General features: G+C 43.5%; 1 protein-coding gene across 1 annotated transcript in view; it reads left to right on the top strand.

The window, feature by feature from the left end:
* Positions 1 to 16,929, top strand: part of MYBBP1A (MYB binding protein 1a) — a 53,023-nt gene that overhangs the window by 32,740 nt on the left and 3,354 nt on the right. Inside the window, 1 exon segment of the mRNA XM_065036487.1 lies at positions 6,365 to 6,478. Coding sequence (XP_064892559.1) covers positions 6,365 to 6,478 — 114 coding nt within the window.

Below are 16,929 nucleotides of genomic sequence, written 5' to 3'. Positions count from 1 at the left end.
GCATTTGTTTGTTCAGTGAGGATAGTTGTTAAGGATCTTGAAGGATATTTTTTTGTTTGTCCTTAACTTAGGAAAGTGTCTTTGTTTGTTTTCCTCTTCTTGCATCCTCCAGAGAATTTGCAGTTTGGTTCTGTTGAGGTCAACAGGCTGTGTGAAACTCAGGCTTTTAAGTTAGTCACAAGTTTAAGTCCTCTGTTAAATATTGTCATGGAAGTTCCTAGCCAAGAAGACTGTCTTGCCCGCAGTGTTGGAGTGCTCAGTCTTTTAGAATTCTGATTATAATGTGTCAAGGAACGGTAGGAAACTTGCATATATATTGCATACATTGAAGTGCAGTTGCTTCTGCACTGCCTGTTGTGAATGTGCAATAAAGAAGAGGGAGCACCATTGTTGTGGGCCTTGTTCTCCTTTCCCTCTCATAATTTCATAATTTGCCATTTTGAATAAGCTGCTAGGCTGCTCCTAACTTGGCCTCTGCCTGCCAAACCATTATCAAACTTGTGGCTTCTAGGTTCAGAAATACTCAAATGCATGAAACAAACGTGATAAAGAAATGAAAAGCAGGCCCTGAATTTCAAGACTGCTCTTTTGGAGTCTTTTTCTCCATCCTACACCCAATGTAGGTGTAGGATTTTAATGGTGGGGGCAGAAACAGGGCTAGACTGGCACTTGCTTCATGGCTTTGCATGCTGTTTCTTATCTTTTTACAAAAGCTTTGGCAGTGATTGGAAGAGCCTTTTGCTGTGGTGCTCTGGATGTAGTAACAAATGACAGGTTATTCTTCTATAACCAATAGTCCTGTAAGCTGGAGCTTGCTGTGCCTTTTTTTTTTTTAATGTTCCAAATTGCAGATAGCTGAGGAATTGATTTAATAGTTTGACCATTTCTTAAAATTGAAGGAAATCTTATTTACAATTTCCCATATTCTTGCAATATGTTGTTTTACCCCAGCTTTCCTGGTAGCGTTTGTCATGAGCGCAGTATGTGATTGCAGTCGCACAGGGCCTGGTAGGTGAGAATTCTAGCAGTGCAATTATTTTTTTGCCATATCCCTGTGGTCGTAGAATAGTCTTAATGCTGCGGATTATGTACTGAGAGCTGCTGTTTTGATAACATGTGCTGACACTGGATCAGATGTGCTGGCGGGTCAGGTTATGCTGTAGCTTTGCTGCTGTGGCGTGTGTGCCAGAAGGGAGACATCAGTGCTCTGAAATACCGGGAGCCTGTGTGGTGTGATACCACCTGGGTATTTTTGTCTCCTGGGCTTCCAAGAGCAGTGAAATTACGATCGCACTAAAGCTCCTGGTGCTTCTTCAGTTCTAAAAATACATTTGAGTTGCACAAACTCCTAATTTTCCAGGTAATTTATATATATATATATCTATCTATATCTATATCTCTGTAATTTATATACAAAGGGAAAAAGAAGCTCTTGCCATGCTGGCAGCATGCTTCATGTTGATAAGATTCTGTCCATAATGCAAAAATGATAGACATAAGGATGGAGAAAAAACATCTTGATGTCTTTGGTGAGCATTTAAACTCCCCAGTGCTTCTCTTACAATGTGCAGGGAGGTCTGATGTAGCTCAGATACTGTCCTGAGTCAGAGCTAGTGAGATGTTTCTGTCCTGCCAGTTGAACTTACCGCCTCTCTCCTGTGAGCTGGAAACATCATAAGAGAACTTAGAAGGGTTAAGCAGCTGTAACCTCCAGGCTGCTTTGAGACCATCACACAGAATGGCCCTGTGAAAACTCAGACTTGGTGGTTGGTGTGTTGCCGTGTGGGCACATCCTGACGTTCATTCTCCTCTGATGGTGGCAGTGGGTGACTGCTGATTTTGTTGGTGTCTTTTCTCACGGGAGTGTGTCTGTATGGTGTCCTTTTTCACTTGCTTGCAAAACCACCTCCAGCCAGCCTCCTAAAACACTTGAGAGTGAGAAAAGCATTTCTTTTTGCATCAGAAACAAGTCTCTTCCTATTAACAGCCTACTTTTCTTTGCAAAACAACCCTTAATTTGGGTCATGCTTCCATCTCTTCAGCAATGCAGACAGAATCTCTACATCGTTGCAGAGGTTTCTTTGTTTTTGGCTTTTTTCCTAGACAGCAGTAGTGATGGAAAGACATCTCGATGTATTCCCCTCTGTCCCGCTCACCTGGATGGCGACTGGGAAGAGCTCCCGTTCTGACCTACACGGCCACTGTGCCTGTGCCAGATATTTGCTTTCAATAACAAAACAGTGGCTGAATAGGTGGGGGTTAGTCTGTTCCTTACCATTTCAAATAGTCAGGCTGCATGTCTTGTCCTTTACTGCAAAGGGTAAAGGCAGGTTGTAAAACCCAGCAGCCTCGCCAGCTTGCGCTCCTTTTCAGCATCTAAATAAGGTAGATGTGCACATCTGGGAATTACCAGCACATCTCGGTTACTGCAGTGAGCACATTCACTATTTCAGAAAGAAATAAGAAATCTTGACTGTTTATACTGGGTGGTGTTTTGTGTTATCATTGTAGATAAGAAAGGAATAAACAAAGCTGGCAGGAAATCACAGGGTCAGCACTGCAGTTTGTTATTGTTTGTTCTCTTCTCCCACATGGACTGATAATGAGCATTTCTGCCTCATAGAGTGACATGGTTGATAGATATATGTGGGAGTGTATGTATGTATGTACTATCCTTGCTTGAATAGACTTCACTTTTGTTTATTTTTGTATTATTTTATGATCTTTCTTTTTAAAAAGTGACATTAAGGAGAAAAATGTTTTGATTAGGCAGCTGAATGGCTACTGGGCACAGAATGGACTGCAGCATTTTCCTCTGCCCTTAATAAAAAGCTCTAATGTGGCTATCAACTTCTTGTAACTATTCTGACATGTTCTCCTTTCCAAGATTGTGCATGTGGGGGGTGAAGACTTCCTCTTCTGAACTGGCCTGGAGTTTGGTAGCTGGGGCTCTTGAGTCTTCTGCTATTTTTGTGCATTTGTGAAGTGCTGATAATACTTGGCTCTATTGTAGGGCTGTCATGAACACAGCAGGCTTGATTTGGCACTGAGAAAATGCAGAGAATCCTCTATGATATTCCTGGAAACAGTGTTGTTCTGGCAGCCTCCAAAATTGCCAAATGGTTGTAAGACATTCAAAAAATATCGGTGATGCTGGAGAGGGCAGGAGGGAGAGGGACAGAACTGGGTAGTTGTTGAGCCCAGCTCTGTGCTAGATTTTGTGGGAGTACTTTCCAAACTTCAGTTTACTGCTAGTCTGTGATGTGATGGTAGAACATGCAGCTGGTCCCTGTATCATGCCCTTTCTAGCCAGTGGTTTGACATTTCTCAGCCCTGACAGATGAATCTGTGGCTGAAAAGCCATTGCTGAGGACTGTTTCTTTCAAGGCAATGTGGCTGCTGTATGGTCCTGGTTGCTAGACCACATTTCTCTGACCACATTTACTTGTTAAGCAATCTTCTGATGACTTCCATCCAGGATCCTTTTTCACATGCTGATAGATGCTGTGATTGAGATGTGATGTTTGCACTTCTTTCTGAAGGAGAAGCTTGGTGTCCCTCCTGTTTTGCTGAGATGGGATGGCATTAGCGGGAGGAGTGGGAAGTGCGATTTCTTATTGGGTTTACCCTTGGACTGGGATTGAAGAACTGGGTTTTAGTTTTGCTTCTGCCCCTCATTTTTCTGGCTGACTTTGCTCATGTCAGTTCCTCTCCCTGTGGTTTAACTTTTGCTATTTAACTCTGAAGTTTGCTCCGGAAAAATAGGCTATACGTGTTAATAACTAGCTCTAGGAATAGAAGAGTCGCTAACTCTGTGATGAATATGATAACCTTGAACTACAGCATAGCATGGTACTGGGCACTGAGGACCTTGTAATTATTAGTGTCACGTTTGCACTCTGACTGAGATGTTCTGAAGGCAAATTTGATTTCAACCAGCAAGTAAATTCTTTATTTTTGTTCTTTCAGATGAGCAAAGTTGTTCATGCTTAGTACTAAACTATCATTTGGTTAGAAAACAATCAGGAAACACAGGATTGTGTTGAGTACGGCAAAAGCAATGTTTTCATTACATGAAACTCAAAACATTTTCTCTTTGCTTCAATGTCATGTACAGGCTGGAGGCATGAAAGCTATGAGTGTGACAAAATTACTAAAGACTGATAGCACCAGCCGGGATTCTCAGATGACTGGCTGTTTTGACTTCTTCATTTATGACACACAGAAGGAATGTTCAGTGTTCTGTTTTTCCTTTCTTTTAAAATAATTTTCAAGCTTAGTGCGTACTGAGACCTGGGTCCCGTTCAGGATCTGTTCTGTCAGTCTCAGGTCTCCAGAGCTCCTTGTTCGGCTTTGATTTCTTTCCAGTTCTTTTCCTCATTGACTTGCAGGGCTTCCACCCGCTGCTGACTGGTACGATTCCTGAGCAGGCCCTTCTCACTGTTGCCTCTGGTCCTCTGTTCACCTCTTGAGTAAATCTGTAGTCCTGAGGTACTATCAGGATAGTTTAACAGAACCCTTCTCTGTGCTTTGCACCCACTTGCAGTATGAACACTTTTATAATTGTCAAAGAAGAGATGGTGCCTTGAGGTTTATGACCCTGCCTGAGCCTTTCGGGATGAATTGTGGCCTTTCATCTGCTCCGAGGGTCACGTTGTCTTTGCAATTGCACTGAAGTGACTTTCCACTACATTTGGTACATGCATGCAGACATGCCATAATTTGTTCTGTAAGACACAGCCTCCCCATAATTAGGAGGAATATGTAAGCTTGCCTGCCTCGAACATGGCATTAGGGTGCGCTCTCTCATTAAGTCAACATAAATCTTTTGACGTAGTCTTGTTGGTTCCCTGCCACATTTTCTCCCTCGAGTGAAGAACAGGATTTCTGTGCGTGGGTGAAAGCTCGCTCTATTTGGATAATTCTGTTTGTTTGCCAGAGTGGTGCAAACTGGAGGTAAACTTACGTAGATGTGTGACATTAGTCTGTTGTGACACAAATACATGTGCTGGAACTATCCAATGGGTCACCTCTGTTCAGTGTCCTGTCCCTCCCAGAAGCCTGGAGTATGTTGTATAGGAGACACAGACCTCCTTGAGCTTGTGGGGTGTTCTGTTCCACTGCCTACAACTTTGGATGGTCTGACTGCTCTCAGGAGATCATGGGATTTCTTCTCTTCCCTCACTTTGTATTCTTCAGTAAATAGTTCCCTAAAAATGCTGCAGAAACAAAATGTGGCCACCATATGGCCAGTTTTTAGCCTCCTGCCATGTGTTTTCCAGGTTGCTTCCTTTGGACCCAAGGGGTCTGTGGAGGCCGGGTAGGGTATCACCAGGCTACCTCCTTTTTTTTAAATTTTATTTTAGGCCTCTTAGGCTTTTGATCTCAATGGTGTCTTTGATAAAGAGTTTTACAAACTCTGCCTGATTGTTTTCTATAGGCTGCTTTCAGCTGCAATGTGTGGTTAAAAAAGGGCAGCCCTTGCTTTCTTTGGACAAAATTAACTCTTGATGCAATTCTCAACGATTTTTGGTATTTATACCTACATTTAATTTCGGTCTGTGTGGTGGCAGCTAGAGGCAATGTTTTTTCTTTATTTGTGGGTAGAATTTGCTCAGTAAGTCCATGCTGCTACAAAATTTTCCCTTTAAATCCTCTAGACTATTTGCACTAATCCTCATTAGTGTATTCTGTACATTTCTGTGACTGGATTTTGTTATTGCTGCGGTTTTCTCGTACCTAAGAAAGCCTTAAAATAGGAATTATGGAATAGAAAAGGGCTTATAAGAAGATTGCAGATTATTGTTGTTTTTCTAGTGGCTACTCTTTCCATTGCTGTGTTAATGTAAAGGCTTAATGAGCAAGTTTGACTCCAGGGCAAGGCTGAGGGCTGCTCTGAACAGCAGTTTCCATCTCGGGTTCCTTTGCAATGAAGCATTTGCTAACCGGCCAGCTTTTATTTTTGTTTATTTGTGCCTGCTGCATTCATCAGGGCATGGTAGAGTCACACAAAGCGCTGCCTGAAGATTTCTGGAGACTGAAGGTGATGCACTCATAGCAGCTACCTGAAGCATGTTTTAGATATTAATGCCTAAATCTAGAAGCAGCATGATCCCATCCCTTTGACCTTCACTTTTAAGTATGTACACTCAACCAAAACTCACCACCCTGTCTCCTGAGGAATGACTCTGTCAGGGTTTAGAGAATGTTTTCTAACAGAGCGACATGGATGTTGTTGAGGATATGCAGCATCTGTAACATAGCATTCCCTGGACACTGTGCTTAGCTCTGCTTCAGCGCAGTATTTGCATTGCTGATATCATCCCTAGAGAGTGCAGAGTTTCACATCTCTTTTCTCTTTCAGGCCCAGGCTTGTTTGCTTCTCCAGAAGGTTCTGCTACTTCGTGAACTGAAGCTCTTCGTGACGGAGGAGGAGTGGGAGGAATTGATCAGAGAAAGCATCAGCCAAGTGACAGAGGTAACAAGCTTCAACATGTTCAGTGTATAGATAGCGCCTAATGGGTGCTGCTTTTACCGCTGTGATGCTCATTCTCGGAGCTGGAGTTTGCAGCTGTGCTCAGCGCTCGGGTTGTGCCTGCTCACACCAGCTCTGAGAGGTGTCCACCAGGACTACAGCGTTCTTGTAACACCACTGTTCGGGTGTATTTTCACAGAATGCAAGAAATGAGAAATGTGTCTGCTACAGCTCAGCAGTGCCAATGTGTGAATCCAAGAGACAGAGTTTGGGTTTTATGGAATATGGTCATTCAGGTTAATTTAAGCTGGTTTTAAAAAATTACTTTTGAATTGGAAGGTATTGTGAACGTCAACTTAATGTCTGAAGATGTTAAGGTATTTCTGTATTTGCATGATCTTCAGGGCCAAAGAGAGAAAGCTGAGGTCCACTAGACTTCTGACTCCTTCCTGGACCGGACTCCCTTGTCAATATTGTTTATCAGAGAAACCTTAGAATACATTGGAAAATAATTTGTATGTAAAAAATGGTGACACAGAAACTGCAGGGCTCCTGATTCTCAATGCCAAGCGTGGATTATACCTGAAGACAATTTTTGGGTGCAGCTATTATGTAGGAGGTGATCTATGGGACAGAAGACTGAAGAAGCAAGTGCCATTCACTTATATTCTTGTGGATTAACGTGAGGGGAACCAAACAGCCAAATAAATGTTATGATGTGGTGACTAAACTTGATGACACGGGAGATTCCAGTCTTGGTGTTCCTACGTAACTGTAGTATTGACGTCTTTTTAAGTGTAGCTTTCATTCTTCATGGACTTCCTTAAATGCTGGTTACATGGCAATTTAAGCCATTCTATAATTTACCATATTGGAACAGAACAATTAGTTCTGTTTTCTTTTGTTGAGGAGGGACAAAATCTAAGCAGGTTTAAACTAAATAATTCAGAGGTGCTGCTTATAATTCTTGAGCAAGCAGGTTATCTTGGGTTTCATTAAATAGCTTCTATTTAATGATTACATCAGGAATCCAATGGGTGGAGTTAGGTATGATTTTATTTTCCAGCTACATAAAACATGCCCTCCTCCCAAGTGGGTCATCTCCATGTTTCTCTTTTGCAGCTGGATACCTGCAAGACTTGGTGATTCACTGGGAAGCCACAAACATTTACAATCCCTTTATGTTGTTCTTGTCAGGGAAAGTTAAGCATCTTGCAACCCATCCAGTTTTTTAATGAGCTTTACTACCAGAGCTTCCTCAGTGCCTCTCATTTCTGTGGTCATCTGCGTTTAAAGAAAAATTCCTGGGAAATATTGTCAGTTTGTTTGGGCTGCCCAAGGTACATGCTGCGGGCAGGAGACCTCCCGTACTATTAACTAGCAGTGGTATATAGGCCTGTTCTCTTTTTGGCCTGAAAAAGCCCTGATATAACATTTTAGAGTGTTCTGTTGGTGGACATATGTGTACTGGGTTTTGTCTCCCTCCTGCTCTCGCCTTGCACTAGCGCAGTGCTGGTATCGCTCCTTGGAGCTCGGGCAGCTGCGCATCTTTAAATGTTGCTGTAATTAGGAGGGATCAAGGACTTTGTATATCATATAGCAGTTTTGATTCATAACCAAAGGCTGATACTTGTGCTGCAAAACTTTTTAAGGCTGCAAAAGCTATTCTGTGTCCTTTCGGTGGTGCAGAAATGCTCATTTCTCTGAGTAATAGCTGCAAAAACGTGCAGTGGCTCTATGGTGTAGTAAAACAATACTCATATCATGACTGATCTCTTTTGGTGGTGGTGAAAATCCCTTGTAGCAGAAATCAGAGGCTGGAAGCAAAGCAAATTTAGAATCTACAGAAAGTATGTATTTGTCAAAGAGAGTAATCCACCAGTAAAATAACTTGCTGAAGAGTTTATTAGCTCTGAATTGCCAGGTGGAGACTGTGTGGTTGGAGACTGCAGGTTGGGTAGGAGTTACAGGCTTGATGTTGAAATTATGCTGTGAGTTTTCTTGGACTGTGTTATGCAGAAGCTTGGCCTAAATGACAGCCCTTTGTGTCACTGGTGTCCCTGCACCCCTCTGCTTAGCTGGAGGGTGGGGAGGGCGGGGAGGGCATTTGCAGAACCGGGGGCTTCTCCTGCAGCTCAGTCGCATCCATTCTCACTGAGACTTGTTTTGGTGGGACATTCTAGGTCAGCCATGATTTTGGAGGCGAGTATATAAGTAGGCAGATGTTGGCACGCGAGTGCTTACACATGAGAACCTGGACTGAGAGCTGTAATTCGTGATGCTGTGGAAAATGATGTTTTATTACCCTGCCTCTATTTGAAAGGTCTGCATTTGTTGTCAGTAGCCATTCCTGCCTCCAGCCCTCACAAATAGCTTTTTAAAAAGGAAAGTATGATAATGCAGAATTTTATACCTTTCTTTGACCCAGGGAGAAGTCTGAAATAACCTGGGAGGGCCAAGTCTTTAACTGACTATAATCTTGGTGCCTGATTTCTCATCCTGTCTTGCCTGAAGTGTTTGCATTGCATACCTGCGGATCACTTGGTGAGGAGCAGGGAGCCTGGGATGGTTTTAGGCAGTGATATGTGCTGGAACTAGGACAAAGCAATGTGAGAAAATTGCGGTCTTGGATATCATTGAATTATGTGTGCAAAACGAAGAGGCAGATGAGGGAGAATCAGCGGCCAGGAGCTTTAAGTGAAGAGACAGCTTCCTGAAATAGCAGCTCTGGCTGCTGCGAGGCAATGGCTCTTGCGCTTACATAAGCTAACTTGACCTTATTTGTTCCCAAAATGTTTAAGCATGCTTATAAAACATGTATTGCAGTAATGAGGGGTTCATGTTTGCCATCTCCTTACTGACAGTGAGGGAAGTCTTGACATCCTGCTTTGGAGTTGACTTGTTCTTGTGAGAGCCCTGCTTGCTCTTGGTGCTCTTGCCTTGTTCTGCTGGGTAACCTGTGCTGAAAGCCGTGTCTGCAAGTCCTGGGACCGCAAAGATGTGGAAGCGGAGAAAGAGCTTTGGCAGAGTTTTGGACTCCCAAGTCCTAAATAGTTACTTTACACAAAGCAGAACCTTGCAACAGTTGTTCAGGTTTATTCTAATGTTGGGAGTCCAGATAACTAGGTTGTGTTTACAGTATAAAGAAATAAGAGTTGCTTCATGTTGTAGATGACAGAGCTCACCTGAGATGCTAAAGCATCTGAGAGACTTCTTCCTCTTCCAGAGCTTTGTTCTTTTATCAGTAGGTCTCAAAGCACTTTACAAAGGAAGTTCAAACCAGTGAGTTGTTGATGTAATGAAGAAACTATTTTGCAGAAACCAAAGGGCTGATGTTATTTGGTTTACTAAAGTAGTTCACCCTGTTTTACAGATGACACGCTTGGCTGGGAGCTAAGCCAAGAGTCAAACTTGGGTCTCCTGAGATATCCCAGGGACCTTTCTTGCGCACAGTCTGTTTCTTAACTTGGCTTCAGAACACCCCAGTGTGTTGGGAAGCAATCTCTGTCCCCACGTTATCTAAAGGAGGATGCTGGTGGTTGTGAGTTCATGCTGCCAGATCACGCCATCAGGCCAGTGGCAGAACCCCAGAGGCCCAAGTTCCCCATTTCACACAGGAACTGTCGCAGTTTTGGTGAGGGTTCTCTGCAGGGTTGCTGCTGGGCTCACACACTGTCCTTTTGATTCTATCAAGCGCCTCTCAGTTTGATCTTTCAGCTCTCCCAGTTGTCATTGTGGACACATTTTCGTGTTTGTTCCCCTTGTTAGATGTATTCCTGTTTTCTTTCTGACGTGTTACAGAATTGCTTGGCTTCAGAGTGATCTCGAAGCCCTGCTGATTTTTCAGTAACTTCACTGACAGATTTGGTGCAGGAAGTTCCAGGATCTGAATACATAGTTCCATTACCTTTTTGTGTCATCCCTTTCCCAGGGACTGACTTGCCCTCCTGAAATGAGGTGCTTTGTGTAACTCCCAACTTTGCTGAAAGTCAGGAGGAAGTGGGAAAGGATTTTGAGGAATATTCTAGAAAACATGCATTTTCACAGCTGAGCAACCTCAAAACAAAACAACCCTCAGAAAGCTCTTGATAAAACTACTTTCTCTGGCTTGTACACAGCAGTTTCCTGAGGGTTTCCTTGGTCTCTCTTCTGCAATAAGTGCAGCATAGGAAGGGCCTGCTACTGTTTCTTCCTTTGCTTGTCTTGTCGGTGTTGTAAGGGATGGGCAGAGCACATAGTGTTCAGGTTGGCTATTTGAAACCAAAATGGGTTCCTGGAATGTAAAAACACTCACTGAATCTGATACCTAAATTCATTGAATGACCAAAGCTTTCCAGATTACCAGTATTGGAGACTTTCGGATAAGTATACACATAATCCTAATGAGACACATGTGATGCCTCCTCCCATGTAGGATAACCCAAGACCTCTTTTCCAAGACTCTTATAATTTAAAAGTTACTATATGCTCTCTGAAGACTTTTATTGTACGGCATTAGAGGGTTTTATTGCTATTGTGTTGTTCAGGTGGGGATTTAAAAGAACTAGCTGGAGCTACTCAATGTGGGAGGGCAGAGAGGGATATACTATATAGGCTTCCAGTGTATTTCTGAAGGGCATCACGTTTGATTATCGGTGTCTTAATTTGTAGGGAGATAAATTATTAACAGTGACTTCATCAAATCTCTAAAAAAGCCATTGTTCATTCTTTTTTCTTCAAGATTGCCTGAACTTTTATCTGTCCATCGTTATAAATTCTTAATTCATTGCCCTTTCTCAGCCTCTTAGCTTGTAAAATGAGGCCAGTGGTGATTTAACTGATATCTTTGACGTGCTTTCAGAGTACTGGATGTCTCTGTGGAGAATTCATTCTCCTCTGTTCCCTCAGCTGTCCCGTATGGTTTTTCCCTGCTGCATTTTCACATGATCTATGGAAAAAAAAGTCAGATCTTTAAACTTGGGTAAGCATTGACATTTTCTGTGAGAATGGCTTCTGAATTTTGGGCTCCTCCTTCTAATAACAGCCAAAATAAACATTGCAAAAAATGCCCTTTAGTTATACCCTTCAGCATGCGGATCTGTTTAGTTTCCTACCTTTCTTCTCAGTCAGGGACAAGAAGAAGCTTGGTGGTTCCCTTCCTTTTGTGAGCATTTCTCACTAACTTGTTTCTGTGAGAGATGCAAGGAAAAAGATTTTGAACATTTATACTTTCGCTCTTCAGAAATTTAGTGAGTGGGAATGGAGGGAGGAGGGATTGTCGGTGCTTTCTTTCCTCCTTTTAGTGCTCTTGGCAGCAGCTGCTGGGCTGTTCATCTTGGGTTCTTCTATTGTATAGTGAATGTTGTCATGAAAGGAAGTATTTGAGGGTGGCTTGTCTAGGTTTTGGGAAGCCCGGGGTTCATTCCTGGCTCTGTCATGGTCTGTGTGACTCAGTGATGTTACCTGGCCTCTCTGAGCCCCTGTAAAATGGGGGAGAATGATGCTGGCTTAGCTCTTACCTCTTAGGAGGTGTAAGAGTAATTACAGGTGAAGTGAGGGTGCTTACGTTGGATAATATCTCATTTGGTTGTCAGTTTGTTATTAGCCTCTACATAGCAAACTGCTTAGCTCACCTGTATGTTGACATGGGACATCTTGTCCCCAGGTAATGGGGCCCTTCACTTTCTGGGGCCCTTCTGGGTGCGGGTCCACCACAGGGACCTGAGCCACAACAGCAGCAAAACACCAGGTTGTGTCTTTGCTCTGGGACCCTGTGTGCAGCATGGAGCCAGGGCAGGGCTTTAGCTTTCGGAGGCAGCGTGGAAGCCGTCAGCACACTGAGCCCAGACCTCTTCAGCACTTTCTCCTTGTGCCTGTGGACATTCAGTAGAGTGGAAATTTTGCTGAACTATTTGCGGCTGGAGAAGAGAGTTTACCTTGACAATCTCGGGCTGTGCCAGGGGGTGTAAGGTCGTGCAGGGTGGGTGCAGGTATGTGTTTTGCAGATCCAGGCACTTGGCACTGTATTCAGCCATGAATCTGCACATTTATCCGTCAGCATCAAGTCTGTTATGGGGGAGGAGGGGGAAGGACGGAGATAGCACAGCATGCGGAAAGAATGCAGGTTGGCTGGGTTTCTCCAGCTCAGGGAGCAGTGATGGATCTGTCAGGCTGATCCCACGGAGGGGAAGGGCTGTTTGTTTTGAACAATGAAACAGGCTGAGGGACGTGCTGGGAATGCGTAAATATTAAATAGTGTTCAAACTTCCAGCTAGGAAATGTGCTTGTCTCTTGGTAGGAGAACACTCCTCTGCACTCTTGATATACTGCTGTGTCTTCTAAGTCTGGGCTAAGTGTGTTCCCCACTGTGGTACCTGTGAAAGGGAAAGAGGTGCAGGTGGGTGTGGATGTGGAAGCTTCCAGAAGTTTTGCCTGGCTCCCTGCAACAGCATTTGCCATCTCCCCTGTGGGGAAAGCTGGGCAGTGGCTGGGATGCTGACTTTGGCTCTAGATGCACAAACACCACTTTTTGCTGTATTGCAGGTTTCAGTAGAGCTTAGGCTAAAATCCTACCTGAGAAACTGAGGCATGGAACTGTGTGGTTAACTAGCTGCGGTTAACTACTTGTACGGCTGAATTGCTGCAGGTATTCACCTCCTGTGCTCTAAACCAAACTTCGCTTATGCTTTGTGAAGGTGAAGGAGCACTGCGAAGTGCGATAAGAAGTGAAACAGAGGCTGAATCCTGCGGTATTTGGGTTACCTCCATGTGTGGCACAGAAATTAGGAATATAAGAAAAACACTTGATTGCTAAGATGCTGGGGGTGTGCTGTTCTCCTTGTAGAAACCCTAGAAGCAGAGAACTTTGGATCCAGGAGTGCCATCCCCCAGAAACAGCCAGAGGCTTTTGGAAGCAGCATGTTTGACACAACAAGACAAAACCATCTCTGCCAGCTGAATCCATGTAGGGCGAGGCAGGAGCTGTGTTGCTGTATTGACTTGAGATGAGATGGCAGTTCCAGCTGTGAAAATCGCCTCCTCATTTTTGCTTCTGGAAAATGACCTGCCCAGATCTGCTGACAGCTCAGATGTACAGGCATGATTAACCATCACAGGTATTACTGAGCTCTAACTGGAACTGAGATTCCCTGTAAAGTGGAACTAGCTGTTACTGAAGGAGCGGAGTTAAAAAAAGCAGAAAAGGGGAGCAAACCATAATGATCAGCAAGTGATGTAAGTGGGACTGTTGAGTATAAGCCACATGGTCTCTCTCCCTTGAGCACTGAGGGACTGAGTTATGTGCCTCTTGGCTTGGTAATGCTTTTGGTGGGCAGGGGAAAGCAGAGCTGGATACGTTTTTGAACAGCACATGGCAGAGAATCACTGAACAGGTAGTTAGACAAGTTCTTCTGGGTTTTCGCTTAACCCTCCACCACTGACCTGTAGCATAGCTGGGAGCAAAACTGCTGCTTTGTGCCTCAGTGTTGCTGTGTAAAATAGAGATGCTTGCCAGCCTAGTGCAAGTCTTTTGCAATCTAATCAGTGTTTGAAGCTCTCCTAAGAATGCTGCAGATGACTGAAATACTACTTTTCTTTTTAAGGCATGTTTACCATGTGGTGCAGTTTGCCATCTGTTACATAATAGCTTTTGCTTTAATTTTATGATTGTATTTTATACATTCCCCAAATGAAATCACAGTAGGCATGTAAAATAGTTGACCTACGCAATTGGGGTGGCAGTAATAATTTCACCTTTCAGATAGCTGAGCAGGGGAGCAGACCAAAGCAATCTGTTGTGTGAACCCATAACGTACAGACAATGGTGGGTACCTTATGTATAATAGTAAGAATTTATGACAAATAAGTGGGAAAGCTACTTTTGAGGTTTGGACCAAGCTCCTGTTGAAGACACTTGGGATTTCATTCCTTGGGAGCAGTTCCCCATGATTTGCCAGCAGTCCAAAGGCAGCTTCTTTTTGATGTCACATGCTGATGCAAATCCCATGGAAGCAAATGCTCCCTGCTATGGGAGGAGGACAGTGAAGATAGCATCTCATGTACGGCCTATTGGGAAATTACTCTGAGACAGTGGTGATGAGATCAGGATAGTAAGTGACACTCATCTGAGCAGGAGTTGGGCTCAAGTCCAATTCAGGGGCCTTGACTGTCTCAACCAGAGGTGCTGGCACTTTTTGTGCTCTTTGGAGTATATTTCTTTCACACCTTTTATAGCAGAAGGGAAAGAGAAAAGACACCTATTGAGGAATAATAAGGCTTTATCTGAATCCAGCTTCCTTAAAGCAAATCCATTCTGCCTCCAGACTAGAGAAAATAGTGGATTCTGTAGGAATGAATTATCTGGTGCTGCTTTGCTGCTCCTTTGCCTTCTTTACCCACTCCTACCCTCTTTCTTGTTCCTTCCTCATCTTTGAGAGCTGTTTAAAAACGACCCATTTCAGTAGGGAGCTATTTGTTTGCAGAACACCTAAATTGTACTGAATTGCTTCTGGCTGTTTATGCTGTATTTGTGTTTCCAGACTCATGCAAAACACTACTACATAAATTCTTAGTCTTACAGCACTGATGTCACTAGACCAGTGATATCTTCCGTCTCTAGTTGGGCAAGCCACCCTTTTGGTTCCATAAGTCTGCATTAATTTGTTCGGGCACTCCAAACTAGGCTCGTATCCTGATTTTCCTGAAAACTGCTGTCAGACTTCTGAAAATCAGCCCCTCGGGTGTTGTTCAGAGCTATAGGACTTTCCTGTTGACTTCAGTAGGGTGTTTTACAAACCTTTCAAAGCACCAGGGCAATTCTGGGAAGTAGGAATGGCAGCGAGACCAGGCAGAGTCAAGCCAGCACTATTTAAATGCAGTCATTGACATCACTCGTGTACAGTGAAGACAAAATGCAATTTATTTTTAACACCACCTTAATTCCAAAATGTTTGTGTATTAAAAAGGTGAAATGACAGTTGACTTCACTGTGGCTTCTTCTCCCAGTACTGCCCTGATTCCTCATCCTGAAGAGCTGGCAATCCATACTGGTTTTGTCTCACTGTGAACTTGTACGCAACGTGCCGAAATAGGATCTCAACTTAATAGCCTCTCTGAAAGCTAATTTAGCCACAAGTTAGCCTGGCAATATCTTGTTCTTTAAATTGCAAACAAAATTTTTATGCAAATCGGGCTGGTTTGTTTTCATTATTGATATTATTACTAATTATAGTAATAATAAATATTATTACTTATTGTGGTAAGCCTAATAAATGCAGTTTACATGGCCCATGGGCTGTTACATCCTACATGTGAAGATTTATTTCTTTTTTAAATCACACACCCTCTATTTATTTCTCATTTTACCTGAGAGACTTTAGAGCTGCTGAATTGTATGACCTTGTAGGTTAATGACAGCTCTGGAATAGAGTTGCACTGCATCTGTATCAGGAGAGAGTAATTAGCAAGTTATTGATAGTCAGATGAAGTTGCAGCTTGAATTCCAGCTAGCAGAATGTGGTAGCTTTCTATTACAGGGCTTGAGTGGACCATCCTGGTCAGGAAATAACTGTATCATTATTCTTTAAAAAAGGTAATCCCAGGGTGTGGAGCCTGTACAGACAGTAAATAGTTGTACTTGAAGGCTGCTGCTCCTGCAGATGTGTTATCTGGTCTCCCCACTTTTTCTGGTGAAAGTATGCCTTATTTTTTCTGTTGTGGGCATCATTACTGAAAGAGCTTGCTTTGGGGAATAAATTTCTTACTTCTCTCTGTGCCTGTGAGGATTTTTACTTGATTTGCCAGCTTCATGCTGATATAGATGAAGAACAGTTTGCTCAGAATCCTTAAAATTGCTTCCAGTCTGAATGGAGCAAAAGTAATAGATGGTTAATTGGGAAAGACTGCATCTCCTGGAGAACCTTCTGTTGCTGGACACAGGTTTCGTGCCGTGACTTCCCAGCCACGTGTGTTGTCTGAGATGCTGAGGATGCTGAGCCTGGGCTGCGTTGGTGTGTTAGGTTGTGGTTGGACTTGATGATCCTGAGGTTCTCTTCCAACCAAAATGATTCTATGTTCTATGTTCGAACTCCAGGCACAGGCGGGCTTGGCCATGAGTTCAGCCTCCTCCAGAGAAACAGGCTGTGATGGGCCACACCACTTCTACAATAAGCTTGTCCCTGCAAATCCTATCTCATCTTAGTGTAATCCATGCAAGCTGTGAGGCTTACTGTGATGTGTGCATCCGCACAGAAATAGAGCGGGGCAGAAAACTACCATGAAAGCAGGGCTGTGAGGACCAGCTGCAGGCAGAGGATCAGTGCTCCTGAGCCCCTGGGCCGCCTCTTTGATCCAGCTGCCTTTTCATGGCGATTTTCTGCCCTTTTCCACTTGTAAATAACTGTGGCTTTTATTTGACCTATCTTTGGAGTGATTTTCCTCTAAGCCAGACCTTTCAGTGTCTCAGAAACCCTGCAGCA

Source organism: Columba livia, chromosome 20 (assembly GCF_036013475.1).
Source record: "Columba livia isolate bColLiv1 breed racing homer chromosome 20, bColLiv1.pat.W.v2, whole genome shotgun sequence".
NCBI lineage: Eukaryota > Metazoa > Chordata > Aves > Columbiformes > Columbidae > Columba > Columba livia.
This window is presented reverse-complemented; position numbering and strand designations above follow the sequence as displayed.